The sequence below is a fragment of the Pelobates fuscus genome, chromosome 2 (genome assembly GCF_036172605.1).
Source record: "Pelobates fuscus isolate aPelFus1 chromosome 2, aPelFus1.pri, whole genome shotgun sequence".
Lineage (NCBI taxonomy): Eukaryota > Metazoa > Chordata > Amphibia > Anura > Pelobatidae > Pelobates > Pelobates fuscus.
In genome coordinates this window covers 182,865,208-182,884,734 of record NC_086318.1, presented here as the reverse complement: position 1 = coordinate 182,884,734, position 19,527 = coordinate 182,865,208, and the positions used below count along the sequence as shown (strand labels likewise).

Sequence of the window (19,527 nt, the reverse complement as noted above, 5' to 3'; positions counted from 1 at the left end):
ACATTGCATGTTATTAATAAAGTCAACTAAGGTGAATATGGAATGTATTACTTGTGCTTCGACTTTGGTTGGCTTCTGCAGGTGTTTTTTACATTAGGATACTCAGAAGCAGTAATACTCTTCCCAATTGCAAGAATAAGTTTCGCCACATAACAAGGAAGCACATCTTGCAGACCCCAACTGCCCCAACTGCCCCAACTGCCCCAGTTCAACTACAGGCTTGTTTCCCATCCTAATGCTACTTTTTTTTTACCAGCCAGCCTCTACTTGTAAGTACCAGTCTCTACTATTAGAAAATAGTGACTGTCTATCGACTGTGGAATTTCGAGAATGGACAAGGAGTTGAATGAAAGACAGCCGCTAAGTATTGGATAATAGCTCCCAATTTTCTCCATGAGAGCTGCTAACTGCTAATTAATGACTGGTTGACGAGTGGTTTCCAAACCTGTTGCTGCTGTATAAGGTCTGCTGTTAACCCTTTGCCGATACAAATTAACCGCAGCTAGTTAACTATACATCATGTAGGAAAATGAATGTTAGAATATATGGCTTTACATTGAAACACTAAAGAAACTACAATAGTATATACAAACATATGAAACAGCAATAAAATTAAAGACCAGATAGGTATGATATAAAAATATAAACATATTCTTTCTGTGTGAAGTGGAAGGCATCTGTCATTTAAATAAACAATTCACTTATCAGAAATGAACCTCAAATGATATAAAGATATGTATCTGGCATACGGCATAGGTCAGGGTGAAGTATGCATGCTGAGTGTAAGTTGTTTTTACTGGCAAGATGTGGTTACTACAATGACAACTTACACAGCATGTGCTTTACTAGTGAGAAGCTAATTAGTGAGTGGTTTGTATCTTTGCATGCAGTTCTTAGTGTCAGTCAACCACTAACAATTAGTGACAAGGTTGGAAACAAGCCTGTAAATAGTAGCTGCTGTTAGCTACTGCCTTGTTAGTAGTGGAAGCTTACAATAATTTACTGAAAAAGTTGGAAATGAAAGCTAATATTTGCTATTTTTATTATTTAGCCATACACATAACAAAACCTTTACATGATGCCCTCTATAAGATTGCCATGTTCTACATAACCTGAACCCATGTTAAAATGGAAATGATGACATAGGATATTAAACCACACATTTCACTGCTCATTCTGTTTTGATAAAGTACTATAATGTAATGTGATCAGTCTTTACAGCTGATATGCTGCTGTAAAAGAAATGTATGTGTATAAATTAACTAAAGCATTATAAAAACAATAATGAATAACTATTTTCAACTTACCTTTGGAAGAACCAGTGTACTATGAGACCCTATGTTAAAAAAAAGGGGAAAAAAACTATTAAACATTTTGAATAGGTTTAATCAATTATTTCCCTTTTGTCTCTGCATATATAAATGTATCTATCTATATATCTACAAAATCCATATGTACTTGAACAAGGTTATATATCGGGAGACTGTAATTGCCCTCTAGACACTGCTCTGAATAGCAATAGATTAATCAAGAAAGATAATAAATTAAATCAAATGAATATGGCTAAATGCTTTAACAACATCTTAAAGAAAAATGGGTTGCTGTACTTATGGCAAATTTGGCATCCACAAGAGTTTATTCATGTTTCTCCTGCTCGCATTAAGTATACTGAAGGATTGATTATATTCTGGGAGAGTCAGCTACTACAAACTGTATTACGAAAATATTGATTACTAGTAATACATGGTCAGATCATAATGCAATTATTATGGAGATTAAGGATGGCTTCAATAAAAAAAAAGATGTAATTGGAAATTAAATTACTGATTTAAAAAAAAGTAAAATCTTAATAATATTAAAGAATAGCCTGATCTCTTTATTAACTAAATAACAATAATGAAGTGATACCACTAATGGGCATATACAATTGGCCTATCAAGAATTATATTGGGAAATCAAGAAACAAAAAATGGAATGACAAATTTAGCTGACAAAAATAAAATTAAAGCCTCTAACGAAATAAGTGACAGGCTGAAGGTTACAAAGGAGAATATCAATAATATTTTAAATGAAAAAGCAAATTGGAATTTACATTGGAATGGCTTAACAGAACGTGGTATTATGAAGGAAACAAAACTGATAAATTATTGTCCAACAGATTAAAAAATAAAAAGGCAAAAAAGGTAGTTTCTAAGATTACAGCTGGGGACGATCTTATCATTAAACGAGAAAGAATTGGGTAGGCATTAAAGGAAATTTACATTGCATTATATAATTTACCAGTAACACATAAATCTGTTAAAATGTCCAATTTTTTTGCAGATATTTTATCCCAAAGATCTCTCCAGCCCAGTTGACCAAGTTGAATGACCCTATTCTTTAAAGCAAAATAATGTAGCTATAAAAAGAATTGAAAGTGAATAAATCCCCAGGACCTGATAGCTTCAGCAATAACATTTACTAGTTGTTAAATAATAATAAAGCTAAATAACATATATGTATATCTAATTATATCATCATGTCTGGGGCAATACCATGAAAAATGTTACAAACACATATTGTGCCCATCCCAAAACAGAATAAACATCCAGAAATAATTGCTAATTATAGGCCAATTTCATCACTAAATGTTGACGTCAAAATACATTTCTCAGTAATAGCAGATAGATGACAAAATATTATACCTACAATCAGGGCCGCCAGCCGAAATTTTGGGGCCCCTAACTCAGCTCAGGGTCTGGGCCCCCTAGGGGCCCACCTCCAAGCCTGCCCACAGGGTCCGCCTCCAAATCCCGCCCACAGGAATACACACACAGACACAAACACACACAGATACAAAAGGACACAGATACACACACACACACAGATACATACTAACAGACACACATACTGAAACAGACATACACACATATAGGCATACATACTGACACACACATACTGAGACATACACACATATACAGACACACAGGCATACATAGTGACAGACAGACACATACTAACGTACATACAGACACACATGCATAAGGCCAGACATACATACAGACATACATGCATACAGACACTGACATCCATACACACACAGACATACATTAATACTGACATACATAAAGACATACTGACATACATTCATACAGACAGACATGCATGCATACTGACAGACATGCATGCATATATTGACTACCAGTCACACATACATACATTCATTTATGACATGCAGACATACATACATACATGCATACATACACTGACATCCATACACGCATACATACAGACATACACACACACAGACATACATTCATAATGACATACAGACATTGATACTGGAATACATACATACATACATAGTGACAGACATACAGACATATATACATACTGACATACATGCATACAGACACTGACATCCATACACACATCCATACATTCATAATGACATGCAGACATACATACAGACATACAATACATTCATCCAGACATACATTGATACTGACATATATACATACATACTGACAGACATGCATGCATACAGACACACACACACAGCTCATTTTTCAGCCACCCTCCTGTTTCTTACCTTATCTGGGCAGGAGGGTGGCTGGGGCTGATAGGATTTGTTTCTAGTAGATCTCCTGGTCATAACCTCAGAAGACTGATAGATATTGTGGATGTGGCTTATCGGGGACATGTGTCCCACTGGATGCTGAATGCTAAGAAGGCTTTCAAAAGGGTCAGGTGGGAATTACTCGGTCATGTGTTAGACATTTTTGACCTATTGTAACTTCTATAATGGCTTATATGTATTCATCCATGGCTGGAGTGGTGGGAGTGGTTTTATCTCACAATGGTTTAATTAAAAAAATGGTACCAGACAGGTTTGTCTGCTTTCCCTACTGATACATCTTGTGGGGAACCCTTGGCGGTGGCAATCAGGGACAATAGATGAATCAAAGTCTTCTCTGTATTGAGAGAGAGGGGTAAAATTATCATTTATGCTGATGACTTAGTACATTAAGTGATTCCCAAAATGATATAGATTAATTGATGATGAATAGCGAGGAGTTTTCATTATATTCAGGATATAAAGTGAATTTGGGTAAATCCTCATCATTTGACTACACTAAAAACGCAATCAGCTGCTTTGGGGTTGAGACTAGAAATTCGTTTTCAAAAACAATTGAAATCATCTTTTTACCACTGCTAAAGTATACCAGTAAAAAGCTAAAAGAATGGAAACGTATTGAGGTGGAGGAGAAATTATATTTTCAAAACTTGTATTTTAAAGAAATGGATATATCTTTTATGTATGTTCCCATTGACCTCCCCAGACAGTTGGTTGGGATTGGTGCAGACAGTTTTTAATAAACTTACCTGGTTTGAGAAATATCCTCCAAACTTGTGTTAACCGCTTGACTTTGAAGGCCAATAAGGGTGGTTTTGGTGTACCACAAATAAAAGATTATTGGAGAGCATGTATGACAGCACATGCTATTATTATGTGATGCTGATATAAAAAGTCCACACGCTGTGTAAAATGACTCATAACACTCTGATTGGTTGGATTGAAATCCAACCAATCAGAGATCAGGGTGCTGTCATTTTATACAGCATGGGAAAATTCTTTGGAATTTTCCCACGCTGTGTAAAATGACACAGAGCACTCTGATAGGTTGGATTTCAAGCCAACCAATCAGAATGCTGTTACAGATAAATTTAGAAACTTACCTGTCAGTCTCTTCATTTACCTGTCAGAGCACTCTGATTGGTTGGCTTAAATTGGTTCATGAAATATCTAAAGTTTTCATACTTTGTCCAAGGCATTGAACTATTTCACTCTTTTCGGCAGCAGAGAGATACTTTGTCTTCCCCATATTGCATGAAAATAGTGCTCTGCTTAATAATGTGGAACACCCTCCTTTAGTAGTTTTTCCTTAAATTGGGCTCACCTGACAATCTAATTATCACAGGTGTCCGTGATTGTTTTTCAGTGATCAAAAGAGCCCTGAGACACAATGCCATCCATGAGTTATAAACTAAATGTGCTGTGTCAATGTAAGGCGCTTAAGATTAATTTACATCAAAAGTTTAAAAAAGCTGCTCACCACTCGGGTTAGTACCTCTAACTTAACACAGTAACATGCAAACCAGATGGTGAAATATTATTTGAGTGGGTATTGTTTGATGTGGTGTGTTCTCCCCACTCAAATAATATTTCACCATCTGGTTTCCATCCATGAGTTAAACTGAAAAACAAAATATTTAATCTTTGTGACACTTAAATAGAATTTGTATAATAATTTGAAACAGCGTGTAGGTCCCCCCTCATTGTTATTTAGGGCCCCCACCCGCCGCTCAGGGGTGGGGACCGGGGTGAGGATAATAGGGCCCTCCTCATTGTTATTTAGGGCCCCCACCTGCCGCTCAGGGGTGGGGGTGGGGGGGCCAATAGGTCCCCCCCCCATTATTATTTAGGGCCCCCACTCGTGCGGCATGGGTGGGGGCTTGGATAGGGGGATACCAGGGTTTTTGTTTTTTTTAACAGTGAGCAGCCAATTGCTCTAACCACCGGAAACGAAGCACACTTTGCTCCTCAGCTGGACTGAGATGGTCAGATGTAGGAAACCACCATAAGACAAGCAGTCCCTACTTTGTCTTATGTTTTAAAGAAAACTAGAGCAGACCAGAAGAAATGAAGAACAGATCATGACAGAGAGAGAGAAGAGGAATCAATTAAAGAAAGGTAAGTTCGGCATGACAGTACCACTTTAATCCGAAAGGAAGACCCTTGAATTGGTTATGTTTTCCTGAGATCCAAAATCTCAGGAACCGGCGATGATTGTTGTGAATGGGGATCTGATAAGAGGCGTCTCTTAGATCGATAGACGTCATCCAGTCTCCAGTCATTATATTTGGAAGAATAGTAGCGATAGACTCCATCTTGAATGTTCTTGTTTTCAACTTTGTATTCAAGGTCTTGAGATCCAATATTAGCCTTCATTTCATTTCTATGGTAGAGTAATGGCCGCTGAAACGTTCTTCGCAAGGAACTTCTTCTATCACCCGATTCTCCAGTAGCTGTGAAATACAGTCCTTCATAGCTATTTCTTTTTACTCTTTGGCTACCCGTGAACGAATGAAGACCCTCTTTGTTGGGAAATAGTTGAATTTGTTCTTGTAACCTTCCCTTAGAATTGAAAGAACACGGGAATCTTGAATGTTTTTGGCCCAAACCGAATAGAAGAGGAGCAGTCTGCCTCTTATAACACCTTGCAGGACCTGCAAATGTTCAGAAGCTATTATTCGTTGATATCTAGATCCTCTTTGCCTAGCTGGTTTAGATGAGGTTGATTGATAACTTCTCCAGTTAGCATTCCTGGAATATTCCCTTCCAGGCCTATGTGCTCTACTGTCCCAAAAGGATCCAATATTAGCAATACATTAAACATCACTTTTAATGTATTGAACTTCTTGTCTTTCCAGGAAGATGCACCGAATCTTCTTTTGCCTTGAGGGAGAAAAGCCTTTTTTCTATCAGCTGCTTTGTGAATGGCATTCTCCAGTACTTTTACAAACAGCAAGTCACCTTGAAAAGGGAGAGCACATAGGGAGGCCTTTAAGCATAATCTGCTCCCCAAGAGTGTAGCCATAACCCTCTTCTTGAGGCCATGGAAAGAGCCATGCTTTTAGCTACCATCTTGCTAACATCCAGGGAAGCTTCTGAGCAAAATTCAGTAGCTAACTTCAAATCTTTTTAAGGATTTTGATGTTTTAAGTTTAGGTGCGATATCACTTTAAGCGCAAAAGCTAGTTAGCGCATGCGCTGATGGAAAAACGGACGATGATGCTACTGCGCACAGCCATCGGCAGGAACATACTAAGGAGAGAGGCGCCGAGCTGATGAAAACAGAGAGAAAACTCCCAGGTAAGAAAGAGCTAAATATATAACATCAGTGATAAAGGAAGGGGAAAAGAAGAAAAATAAATATAATGACCACTTACCCAGGCTTCTCCAAAGTTTTTTTTTCAAACAGGTCATGAAGGGTAATGATGCGGCAAGGGGAATTTTTAAGGCAACAGCCGACCCCACATCCAATAGAAATATGATTAGCCCAAACTCTGCATAAAGGACGTATCCAAATTCTCACAGTACAGTACAGATAATATTCTGTACCTAACTCAGTTAGTCCTGTCCATGCAGGCTGATTACTGCAGATGAAGAGAGGCTGAACTTTATCTGAAAGCCCATGGTACACATGTGAAGGTGGTCACAAAATAAAATGTTCCTGTTTGTCCTAAAAGGACAAAAAAAGACTGTGGGGTAGAAGTAGGAGGGACCTTTTATGTCTTCAGTCTTGTTCAGATTGGTTGAATCTTTCCAGTCCTGTTCCTGTTTAGGGGCGGAGCTACCCATAAGTGATGCTGCCATGATTAGCCAGGAATGGAAGATTTGCTGTAATGGTTTAATGTTTTGGATTCTTTCATTTTGTATCTCTTATCGCCTTTGTAGTGACAAGTCTTGTTTGTGATAATTTTGTGGAAAAAAAAATAATAATAATTTGGATTTTAAATGTATTTGAGGGAATGCTTCTATTTTTATACATAGGGATATTCTGAGGTCCCGTAATTGAGTTGAACAGAATTCTGGCATGCATGTGCTGAACTGAATGGAGCACTGAGCCCAGATTGAAAGAATTAAAAAGCACTGTGACAAACTATTTATTAGTGAGATATATTTTTTTCTGCCTTTATTTTGCTAATTCTGCAGCCTAGAGAAAGTTATGAGATTTATTTCGGATTTTAGAAAAAGTGAGTTTTAACAATCCCCCCAGATACATAACCTACAAATAAAATCAGCATTCTCTGAAAGGGAGTATAACTCTCATACCATATGACAAAGGTAGGAATACCTGGGAAAACCATTTAGAAGGTAAATTGTTGGTGGCAAAGAGTAACCCAAATAATAAATAAATAAAACATCACTTTTAATGTATTAATTAAAATATTCTTGGAAATCTTATCATGAATAAAATTAATATCCAAGAAATAGGACAAAGAGAATCCTAAAGAGATTAGTTAATCCTTATGAGGACTATGATCAATTAATCTGAGTTCCAATTTTCTATTTAACAAAACTATATCAAAAATTAAAATCTAAACTAATACAGTGATCCCAAAAAATAATGAGTGTAACAAATCTATGTGAAATATACATAGAACAAAAAGCTACAAATATATACAAATAGAAAAAGATTAGTTGTCACACCATACAAAGTTATATGAAACCAAAATGTAACAAAATGTAAATGTTACATTTGTTTCATATTATATTAGCCAGGAGGAGAGTCGTAACAGATAAGGAACAGAGTGGTGAACGTATCCTGCAGGTAGTGAAATTCCCTACTCTGTTGTGCCTTTGAGGGCACCCCTTAAAAATTCTAAATACCCTCCTCCCTTCTTTTGCGTTAGTATTTGTGTGTGAAAAATGCAAAAACCGCCAAATTTGGCCACTGTTTGTGACTAAGTGGCTACTAAAAAAGACTGGACATACCCCATTAGCAATACCTTGGGTTGTCTACTTTTGCAAATGTAACCAATCTTGCGAATTTTTATGTGAAAAAAATGAAACACAAGCCTTAGATCTGACGCTGTAACTTTTGAAAACACCATAAAACCTGTACATGAGGGGTACTGTTGTACTCGGGAGACTTCGCTGAACACAAATATTTGTGTTTCAAAACAGTAAAACATATCACAGCAATAATATCGTCCGTGTAAGTGCTGTTTGTGTGTGAAAAATGCAAAAAAACGTAAATTTTACTGGCGATATCATCGTTCTAATACTGTTTTGAAACACGAATATTTGTGTTTAGTGAAGTCTCCCGAGTAAAACAGTACCCCCCATGTACAGGTTTTATGGTTTCTTGGAAAGTTATAGGCATGGGTTGTCAGCCAGGTCCCGCTAATTGTAATTAATTAAGATACCTAATTATGTAAAAATATTACATAAATATATATATATAGAATTAATATATGTATATATATATATATATATATATATATATATATATATATACATATATATATATATATATATATATATATATATATATATACGTATGTGTGTATATATATATATATATATTTTTTAAATATTTTTATTTATATATAGGTATATATATAGTGATATATACGTATATATTTATGTATATAGATATATATATATTATTTCGTTCTACGTGTATTTTGATATAAATATATATATTAATATCACAATACAGTTAGAACGGAATAACACACATCTATATATTTTTTTAATTATTTAGTTTTAAATATTTTTGTAATGTTATTTTTTAACGTATTTACATATTTTTTTATATTATATATAAATATATATATAACAATAATTATATATATATTTAATCAGTATCAGTCTACGTGTAATTTGATATTAATATATAAATATAATTATATATATATTAATAGTAAAATACACCTAGACAGTGTATGTTTGTGTATGTATATGTGTATATATATACTTAGATCATATATATATATATATATATAATATATTTATATGATCTAAGTATATATATATATTTTTTTTTTTTACACTTATATTAATTTCATTTATTTTATTTCCAGCCAGCAGGGGGACTAACTGTCACTACAATTAGTCCCCCTGCTGGCAATGCACCAGGCAGCTAACACGGCCATGTGATTGTGAAGTCCTCGCAAGGACCTCACTCCCACATGGCTGGGGGGGCTGAAGAATGACGGAGGTGCCGCGGGGGCTCCCTGGGAGTCCTCCCAAATGGGATCGCCAGCGTGGGATCGCCGGCGACCGGGTAAGTAAAAAAAAAAAAAACGGAGGGCGTACTTTTATGCCCTATTCTTTGCGGCTCTAATCGCCGCAGGGCGTTATAATACGCCCTCCGTTTTTTGTTTTTTTTACTTACTCGATCGCCGGCGATCCCACGCTGGCGATCGCGGTTGGGAGGACTCCCAGGGAGCCCCAGCGGCACCTCCATCATTCTTCAGCCCCCCCAGCCATGTGGGAGTGAGGTCCTTGCGAGGACTTCACAATCACATGGCCGTGTTAGCTGCCTGGTGCATTGCCAGCAGGGGGACTAACTGTAGTCTTTTAAGGGGTTAAGTGTCACAAAGATTAAATATTTTGTTTTTCAGTTTAACTCATGGATGACATTGTGTCTCAGGGCTCTTTTGATCACTGAAAACAATCTCGAACACCTGTGATAATTAGATTGCCCAGTGAGCCCAATTTAAGGAAAAACTACTAAAGGAGGGTGTTCCACATTATTAAGCAGAGCACCATTTTCATGCAATATGGGGAAGAAAAGGGATCTCTCTGCTGCCGAAAAGAGTGAAATAGTTCAATGCCTCGGACGAGGTATGAAAACATTAGATATTTCATGAAAACTTAAGCGTGATCATCGCACTATTAAGAGATTTGTGGCTGATTCAGAGCACAGACGGGTTAGTGCAGATAAATGCACATTGAGGAAGATTTCTGCCAGATCAATGCATCGGATCAAGAGAGCAGCTGCTAAAATACCATTACATAGCAGCAAACAGATATTTGAAGCTGCTGGTGCCTCTGGAGTCCCACGGACATCAAGGTGTAGAGTCCTCCAGAGTCTTGCAACTGTGCATAAACCTTCTATTCGTCCACCACTAACCAATGCTCACAAGCAGAAATGGCTGCATTGGGCAGAAAAATACACAAAGACTAATTTTCAAACAGTCCTGTTCACTGATGAGTGCCATGCAACCCTGGATGGTCCAGATGGATGGAGTAGTGGATGGTTGGTGGACGGCCACCCTGTTCCAACAAGGCAGCGACGTCAGCAAGGCGATGGTGGAGTCATGTTTTGGGCCGGAATCATGGGAAGAGAGCTAGTCAGCCCCTTTAGGGTCCCCAAAGGTGTAAAAATGACCTCTGCAAAGTATGTGGAGTTTCTGACTGACCACTTTCTTACCTGGTACAGAAGGAAGAACTATGCTTTCTGTAATAAAAGCATCTCCATGCATGACAATGCACCATCTCATGCTGCAAAGAATACCTCTGCATCAATGGCTGCTATGGGGATAAAAGGAGAGAAAATCATGGTGTGGTCTCCATCCTCCCCTGACCTCAATCCTATTGAGAACCTTTGGAGCATCCTCAAGCAAAAGATCTATGAGGGTTGGAGGCAGTTTACATCCAAACAGCAGCTCTGGAAGGCTATTCTGACATCTTAAAAACAAATTTAAGCAAAAACTGTCCAAAAACTCACAAGTTCAATGGATGCAAGACTTGTGAAGCTGCTATCAAATAAGGGGTCCTATGTTAAAATGTAACGTGACCTGTTAAAATGTTTAAAAAGTTAAAATGTTGTTATAAGTTTGATTGAAATAGCTTTTGATTTCAGTAAATATGCTGCAAACACAACAAATGACACTTTTCAGTTCTTTACAACCTATAAAGTGTTTTGAAACTTACTGTGTGTAATTATTTGGAACAGTGCATTGTAAGTTTTTTATGTTTAAAAAAATACTGTTATCATTAGGAGGTTTATTCAATAAAATTTGAATTGTACTCTTAATAGTTGATAACATGAGAATTATGCTGACTGTTATTTACATCAATTATTTAGGTAAATGAGAAAAATATCATTTGCAGAATAATTTGTAACAGGGTGTATTAGACCCGATGCGCGTTTCACCGTTAAGGCTCTTCCAGTGGTTTAAAAAAGGCGCCTGTATCAGTGATTGGACCTTCAGGAGGCCAACCTTCACCAATCGGTTAGTGAGAAAAAGGGGGTAGGGCTCTGCTCACTTGCAGTTTTAACCTTTGACACACGTTCTATATGTAAAGAAACATGATCCTTGTCTTTTTCTGTTACAAGTTTCTATCGCAACTTGAAATGCTAATAAATGTAAATAGCCAAGATTAATGTAATTGGCTGTAAAGTAACAGCTTCAAATGTATAGTATTCAAATAAGATGAAGAGAATGATATATTTCCATTAATCATGTGCAAAAAATTTTTTATTATCCCATTCCATGTATATGGATATGGTATCCATATGGTTATAACCCTTCACACACATGTAAAGAAGCCCTCTCCCCATCTTTCATTGCCACAAAATTCTATCGCAACTTGATAAACTGAGAGATATAAATAGCCAAGATTAATGTAATTAGTAGTCGAGCGGCTGTAAAATGTATGGTGCTCAAAATGAAAGATGACATTATTTCCATTAGTTATATGTGGTGAACGTTATTCCATTTTCTGTGTATTGGTTTGATGTCCAGATGGACAAGAAGAAAGGGATAGTAATGGATGTCAAATTCATCAAGCTATAATCCCTCCAATTCACTCATGCACCTTAAAGAGATTGATTATAAAGGCACTAATCTTGATCTACAAAAAATAATACTTGTGATCGTTACCATACATCTTGTTATGTGCTATATCAAAAGAGCTAGACATTATAATATTTTGTTTTATACCTGTAGTTAGTAGGTTAATTAGCCGTATATATGAGTTCCTGGTTATTATTCGACTTAACAGCTCGAAATTTCAAGAGTTTTCCCCTCTTCCTCAGGTCTGAAGCAATACTGCTGCAGTATTGCTTCAGACCTGAGGAAGAGAGGAAAACTCTCAAAAGCTTGTCTTTGAAATATTATGTTAGTCCAATAAAAAAGGTATCATTGCATACTGCAAAACTGTGGTATTTTGGCATCTTGAAAGGTTTATAGAATGTGGGGAAATGTCTATAACACTGTTTTCTTATCTCTGACTCTATTATTTGGTAATTGATTTGCCCAACAAAAATTATTTTTTTTTCCAATAAACCAATTCTCACTGGAACTTATATATATACAACTGCCAGGTTATGCAACCATACTCCGTATATACGATTAGCATAAGTTCAAATTAAATGTGTTTATTTGCAAATTAATTTCATTTTAAATTATGCCGTAACTACAGTCAGGGAATGCAAGACTCTAAACAATGAATACAGAGACTAGCTTTCTGTATCCATCGCTTCAAGCCCACCCTTTAATATAACTACAGCTCCTTACACACACACAATGCAAACACAATTTCTTTTTCACTTTGGGTGTTGGTGGGGGCCTCTAGTTTGAGTATTGCCTAAGGCAGGGATAGTCAACGTTCGGCACTCCAGATGTTGTGGACTACATCCTCCATAATGCTGGCAAAACATCAAAGGAAGTGTAGTCCAAAACATCTGAAGTGCTGAAAGTTGCCTGTGCCTGGCCTAAGGCTTTGCAAAATCTAGAGCCACCACTGAACAGATATTGCGTGAAATTGTATATGCAAATTATTTCTGAGCCAGAGACGTAACATGGTGTGGATTCTTCATTTAAGAATATTGAGTGGTTCAGTCATATATATGTGTGATACTTTAATAATGTTTTGCATAGTAGAATATAATTTTATTAAATTTATTTTATTCTATTTTGTTCTATAAATAATACCAAGTCACTATCAAATCCACAATAGCATGTGTGCATTTTAGAATGAATATTATGTATGTTCATTATTGATCTTCCAACCTTCTAAAAGGTTGGAGGCCTTTCACCATTAGTACACCATATTACATTTTTTGTCATCTAATTTTGTTTTTGCTGAAAATGAGGAGTTGTCAGTCACTATCTTTCTCCTAGTTCTTACTCACTTTTCTTTTCTTTGGTTTTAGACCTAAACTTTTTAACAATGAAAAGGATAGTTGAAGATAGTAGTACACATCAAACTACTAAATAGTTCACAATATGCAACACAAGATATTCATTATTTTTTTCTCTATGACACTAGAAACATGTATCACTATATGACAAATTCAAAGTATAAAAATGTACCCACCTTTTTTGAATAGTCCTTCTCCTCCAACAATTGTCATATTATCTTTCAGAATTTCTGCTTCCACTTTTACGACAGATGGGCTTTCTGGTAGCAAATCAATCCCTAATGCTAGATTCATTGCAGGACGGATATCCATAGGAGCAGTGATCAGAAATGAAGGCCTATTGCAACATAACAAACATGTTAGTTAAATGAACGCTATAGGGTCAGGAACACATACATGTATTCCTGACAGTATAGTGTTAAAATCGCTATCTAGCTACCCTAGCTCACCTAAATATAGTAATAGTTTACCTTTATTCCAGTTTGCTGGTGCTGAGTCTGCCCCTGATCTGCCTCCTTCACAGTGATGATCTCAGCCAATCACAATGCTTTCCCATAGGAAAGCATTAGATTGGCTAAGATTGTCAATTCTGATAATCTCAGCCAAGGAGGCAGGCTGGGGGTAGGTCCAAATGCCACCCTGGCCAATCATCATCTCTTAATAACCACTTGTTGCATTAAGGACTAAATCAAATGGAATTTGACTATATGTCTGTTAAACCGTAATTCACCTCTTTTATATTAAAGGATCACTATAGGATCAGGAACACAAACATGTATTCCTGACCCTATAGTGTTAAAACCACCATTTAGCCCTCCTGGAACCCTTATGCCTCCATAAATATAGTAAAAATCTAACTGTATTCAAGCCTGAAGCGGTGACAGGCAGTCTGCTGACATCATCAGAAGTGGTAGCCTGATCCATTCACAATGCTTCCCCATAGGATTGGCTGAGACTGACAAGGAGGCAGATCAGGGGCAGAGCCAGCATGATTCAAACACAGCCCTGGTCAATCAGCATCTCCTCATAGAGATGAATTGAATCAATGAATCTCTATGATGAAAGTTCAGTGTCTGCATGCAGAGGGAGGAGACACTGAATGTTTGGATGCATTTTAGGCAGCCATGACCCAGGAAGGGTCTCTAACAGCTATCTAAGGAGTGGCCAGTAAATTTATCGCTAGGATGTAATGTAGACACTGCATTTTCTCTGAAAAGACAGTGCTTACAGCAAAAAGCCTGAAGGTAATGATTCTACTCACCACAACAAATTCAATAAGCTGTAGTTGTTTTGGTGATTATAGTGTCCCTTTAAGTGCACACACACTTATTATGTATCATTTTATTCAGGAGAAATAGGGCTCTCATTTAGCATTAAATATTTATTTATGAAACATAATTTAATAGGAATAAAATATAAAAAAAGTGAGTGAGATTTTACAAATTTTTTTTTTGTTCTGCATGACATTTTAACTGTGAATGTCATAATACGGTTTGCTTTTACTGCAATAAAATATACATATTGTATTCAGTGATGTCTCGTGTGTAAAACAGTACCCCCTATGTACAGGTTTTATGATGTTTTGGGAAGTTACAGGGTCAAATATAGCATGTTACAGTTCTCATTTTGTTTCACATTGAAATTCACCAGATTTGTTATGTTGCCTTTGAGAGCGTATGGTAGCCCAGGAATGAGAATTACCGCCATGATGGCATACCATTTGAAACAGTAGACAACCCAAGGTATTGCAAATGGGGTATGTCCAGTCTTTTTTAGTAGCCACTTGGCCACAAACACTTGGCAGAGTTAGCGGTCATATTTTTTTGTGTGTGAAAAAACAAAACAAATTTGAATGCCAAATGCCAAAAGGTATGCTAAAAGAAGGGCAGCCCCACTAGACCCCAGGGAGAGGGAGAACCCCCCCAGCATTCCCAAAGGTAAAGAGGCTGGGGGGGTAAATAAAAAAAAAAAAGAGTTAATGTGAGTGAGTGTGTCTGTTAGTGTGTGTCTGTTAGTGAGTGTGTCTGTTAGTGTGTGTGTGTGTGTGTCTGTTAGTGTGTGTGAGTGTGTCTGACTGTGTGTGTCTGTTAGTGTGTGTGAGTGTGTCTGTTAGTGTGTGTGTGTGTGTGTCTGTTAGTGAGTGTGAGAGTGTGTGTGAGTGTGTCTGACTGTGTGTGTCTGTTAGTGTGTGTGAGTGTGTCTGTTAGTGTGTGTGAGTGTGTCTGTTAGTGAGTGTGTCTGTTAGTGTGTGTGTGTGTGTCTGTTAGTGTGTGTGAGTGTGTCTGTTAGTGTGTGTGAGTGTGTCTGTTAGTGTGTGTCTGTTAGTGAGTGTGAGTGTGTCTGTTTGTCTGTTAGAGTGTGTGTGTGTGAGAGTGTGTCTGTTAGAGTGTGTGTGTGTGTCTGACTGTGTGTGTCTGTTAGTGTGTGTATGTCAGTGTGTGTGAGTGTGTCTGTTAGTGAGTGTGTGAGTGTGTCTGTTAGCAGCTAACAGACACACTCACACACTCACTAACAGACACTCACACACACTGACATACACACACTAACAGACACACACACTAACAGACACACACACTAACAGACACACTCACTAACAGACACACTCACTAACAGACACACTCACACTCACTAACAGACACACTCACACACAGACACACTCATACACTCACACACACACACTGACAGATACGCATCCATTAGCTAACAGTTAGCTAATGGATGCGTATCTGTCAGTGTGTGTGTATTTAGAAGGCGGGGGAAGGGTTGGGTGGGGGTGGCGGGGGGGGGGGGGGTGAGGGGGGCGCCTGAGTTTTGTCCTGCCTAGGGCAGCACAAAACCATGATACACCCCTGTGTGTATGTATATATATATATATATATATATATATATATACACACACACACACACGTATATGCAAGCTTATACACACACGCTCACTACAGACAAGCTCTCTCTCTCTATATATCTATATCTATAGAGAGAGAGAGAGAGAGAGAGAGAGAGAGAGGTGTCTGTCTATATAATATAAAGAGAGAGCTTCTCTGTAGTAAAATTGTGTTTTGTGTGTATATATGTACACACATATACGCAGCTCACTAGAGACAAGCTCACTGACACACAACTACTACAGACAAGCTCACAAACACACACATGCTCACTGACACACGGTCACTACATACAAGCTAACTGACACACACTCATGTGTCTGTGTATCAGTGAGCTTATACAGCTGTAGTGAGTATGTGTGTGTAACAGTGAGCTTGTCTGTAGTGAGCGTGTGTGTCAGTGACTGTCTGTAATGAGCTTGTGTGTCAGTGAGCTTGTCTATAGTGAGCATGTGTGTGTCCATGAACTTGTCTGTAGGGAGCATGTGTGTGTGTCAGTGAGCTTTTCTGTCAGTGAGCTTGTCTATAGTGAGCATGTGTGTGCCAGTGAGCTTGTCTGTATTTCCCAGTATCCCGGTGGGCCAGTCTGGCCCTGGCTACATACAAGTACACCACTGCATTCCAATGGCAACAGTGTATTCAAATACAGCCCTACATACACACACACATACTCTATACAAAAACATACTTACATTCAAGCATACAAACACTGCTCACAATTACAACACTGCGAGGACAGGCATTTGGTAGATCCCCAGCTCGCATAACATCATGGGAGTTGTACGACAGAGATCTACCTTTTTGCCACTCTTGTGCTAGAGGGAGGCCCAAAACAAATTCTTGCACCAGGGCCCTCTGTACTTTAGTTCCTCCACTGCTTACATACACCTATATATAGTGCCAATGATCTGTAATATCTATACTATGTATATGACCAGTGTCCAATAGGCACAATGTCATACCAGTCACTGATATATGTAATGGTTTGATGGTCATGTGGAATCTGACAGAACTTATTTTCTAATAAAAACATGCAATACACACAATTCTGTTGGCTAAAATACAGATCAAAGATGCAATATTTGTTCATCAGGCATCCCGACATATAAAAGCCCACTTTTATATAGTGTCATGTATAGGCATCCCTTATTCAAATTAAAATCTGCCAACCTTTGGATGATCAGAAGCTAATATGTGCCCTTGTGCCATGTTAGTATTCTATTTCAATAATCCATCAACTGTGTTTTTTATATTTATATATATATATATATATATTATTATTATTATTATTATTATTAAAATTCTAATATAAAATACATTATTATGAATTCATACAGTTAGGGAGAAAAGTTTGATCTATCTTATCTTATAAGTGCACAATTATTTCTAGGAAATCAACAGTTTACCAAGTGATCAGTAAACTAAGCTGCATGCCTTCTTACAGTTTTGGTTGCTAAAAAACAACTTCAAACATGCATATTAAATCAAGTAAGTTGTTTATCCATAAGCTTTATTATGTATCAATGTTTTCACTGTACCTGTGGAGTCAGCACACTGAATTTAAATAGTGTGTGTGTATATGTTTATACAATTGTAATGCTTTTTCTTTGCACATCACTTTTGTTAATGGCCCTAAAACTACAACGGGAAAGACATTAAAAGATTTTGCTTATAGGGGGAAGGGTGGATTACTAATGGAATGCCGGGAGTTTTGGGATCTATTTGTTTTTGTTTTCCAGTGATTTGTGTCCTGATGATGTATTTTATGCAGGACTTTATTTAAAGTAAAACCTCCAACATTTTTGTTTTGCATTTTCAACTACGTATGCTATAAATTTGTAAAACAAAAACAGTCTGCTCCAGCCTGCACACTAAATAAAGTACAGTATATATCACAGTAAGCTCACAAACCTCTTTCACCTAAAACTATACCCTAACAATAAAAAAATGCCAGTATTAACCTTTTTATTACTTATGCCCATACATCTACCGCTCATACTAAAGGAACTGAAATGGTAAATGGAGATTGGGCTACTTTATATCAAGACTAGAGATGTTTCGAAGTAACATTTTACAAAGGAGACAATTAGCACACCGTGCACACTTACAGTACATGTTCTGTTGACATGATCACGCTGCACAGTTTACTCGGGTATATTTTTGAGTTTGAGAAGAAAAGGTACAATGTACAGAAATATATAGATGGTATTAATGCCTACCCCGCTGCAGCAGCATGTGTTGGCAAGAGGTACAAAATGTAAGCCAACATTAGCAGGCTCTTCAGAAGCTGCAACATTCTGCTCTGTTGAATCTTCCAAGGCTTTTTTAATGTCTTCTTGTGTCCACTATTTTTTTTTTTTGTTGTTGTTTTATTTAAATCTTCAAGGCTTGCTTATTGGATGACAGAAGTAAACTGTGTTAATATGGTCACAGCAACAGCAGCAGCAGCCAGGGGTTGATGTAGTCAGTACAGCAAGCCCTGCCCCCTCTCCTTTCTTCTACTCCAGTTCTACAGCATGGCTGTGTCTACTGGCTGATTACAGGGTCTGTGTGTATCCTTCCTGCTGCTTCAACACTACCTGTGTTTAAAGGATATAGCAGCTGGCTGGGTCTTATGAAGGAAGGCTGTGAGTGGTAGGGTGAGTCCATGTACTCCAGTGCAAAGTATGTACCGCACCCTTACTGATCCGTTCAGACGTGAAGTAAGTTAATGTGGAAAATATGCCCTGGCCACAAATGAGTCAGAAGTGAAGACTTTGACGATCTATTTCCCACAGCACAGAATTTGACGATCTATTTCCCACAGCGTTCCACACAGAATCTCCTGAGACTGCAGTTTTTTAAAATAAATGTCCAGAGTGTATATATTAAGATTAGTGTGACTTGTGCTTGCAGTGCAAACGTGCGCTGTGTTTAAGTGAAAAACAACAGAT

At 37.4% G+C, this 19,527-nt stretch overlaps 1 protein-coding gene across 1 annotated transcript in view; it reads right to left on the bottom strand.

Moving 5' to 3' along the window:
• CD109 (CD109 molecule) overlaps positions 1–19,273 on the bottom strand; it is a 188,010-nt gene extending 168,737 nt beyond the window's left edge. The window contains exons 1-3 of the mRNA XM_063442994.1: positions 18,814–19,273; positions 13,886–14,046; positions 1,308–1,336 (exon numbers count right to left, since the gene is read on the bottom strand). Coding sequence (XP_063299064.1) covers positions 1,308–1,336; positions 13,886–14,046; positions 18,814–18,890 — 267 coding nt within the window. The 5' untranslated portion in view covers positions 18,891–19,273. The remainder of the gene's footprint in view (positions 1–1,307; positions 1,337–13,885; positions 14,047–18,813) is intronic.
• Between the last annotated feature and the right edge of the window lie 254 nt (positions 19,274–19,527).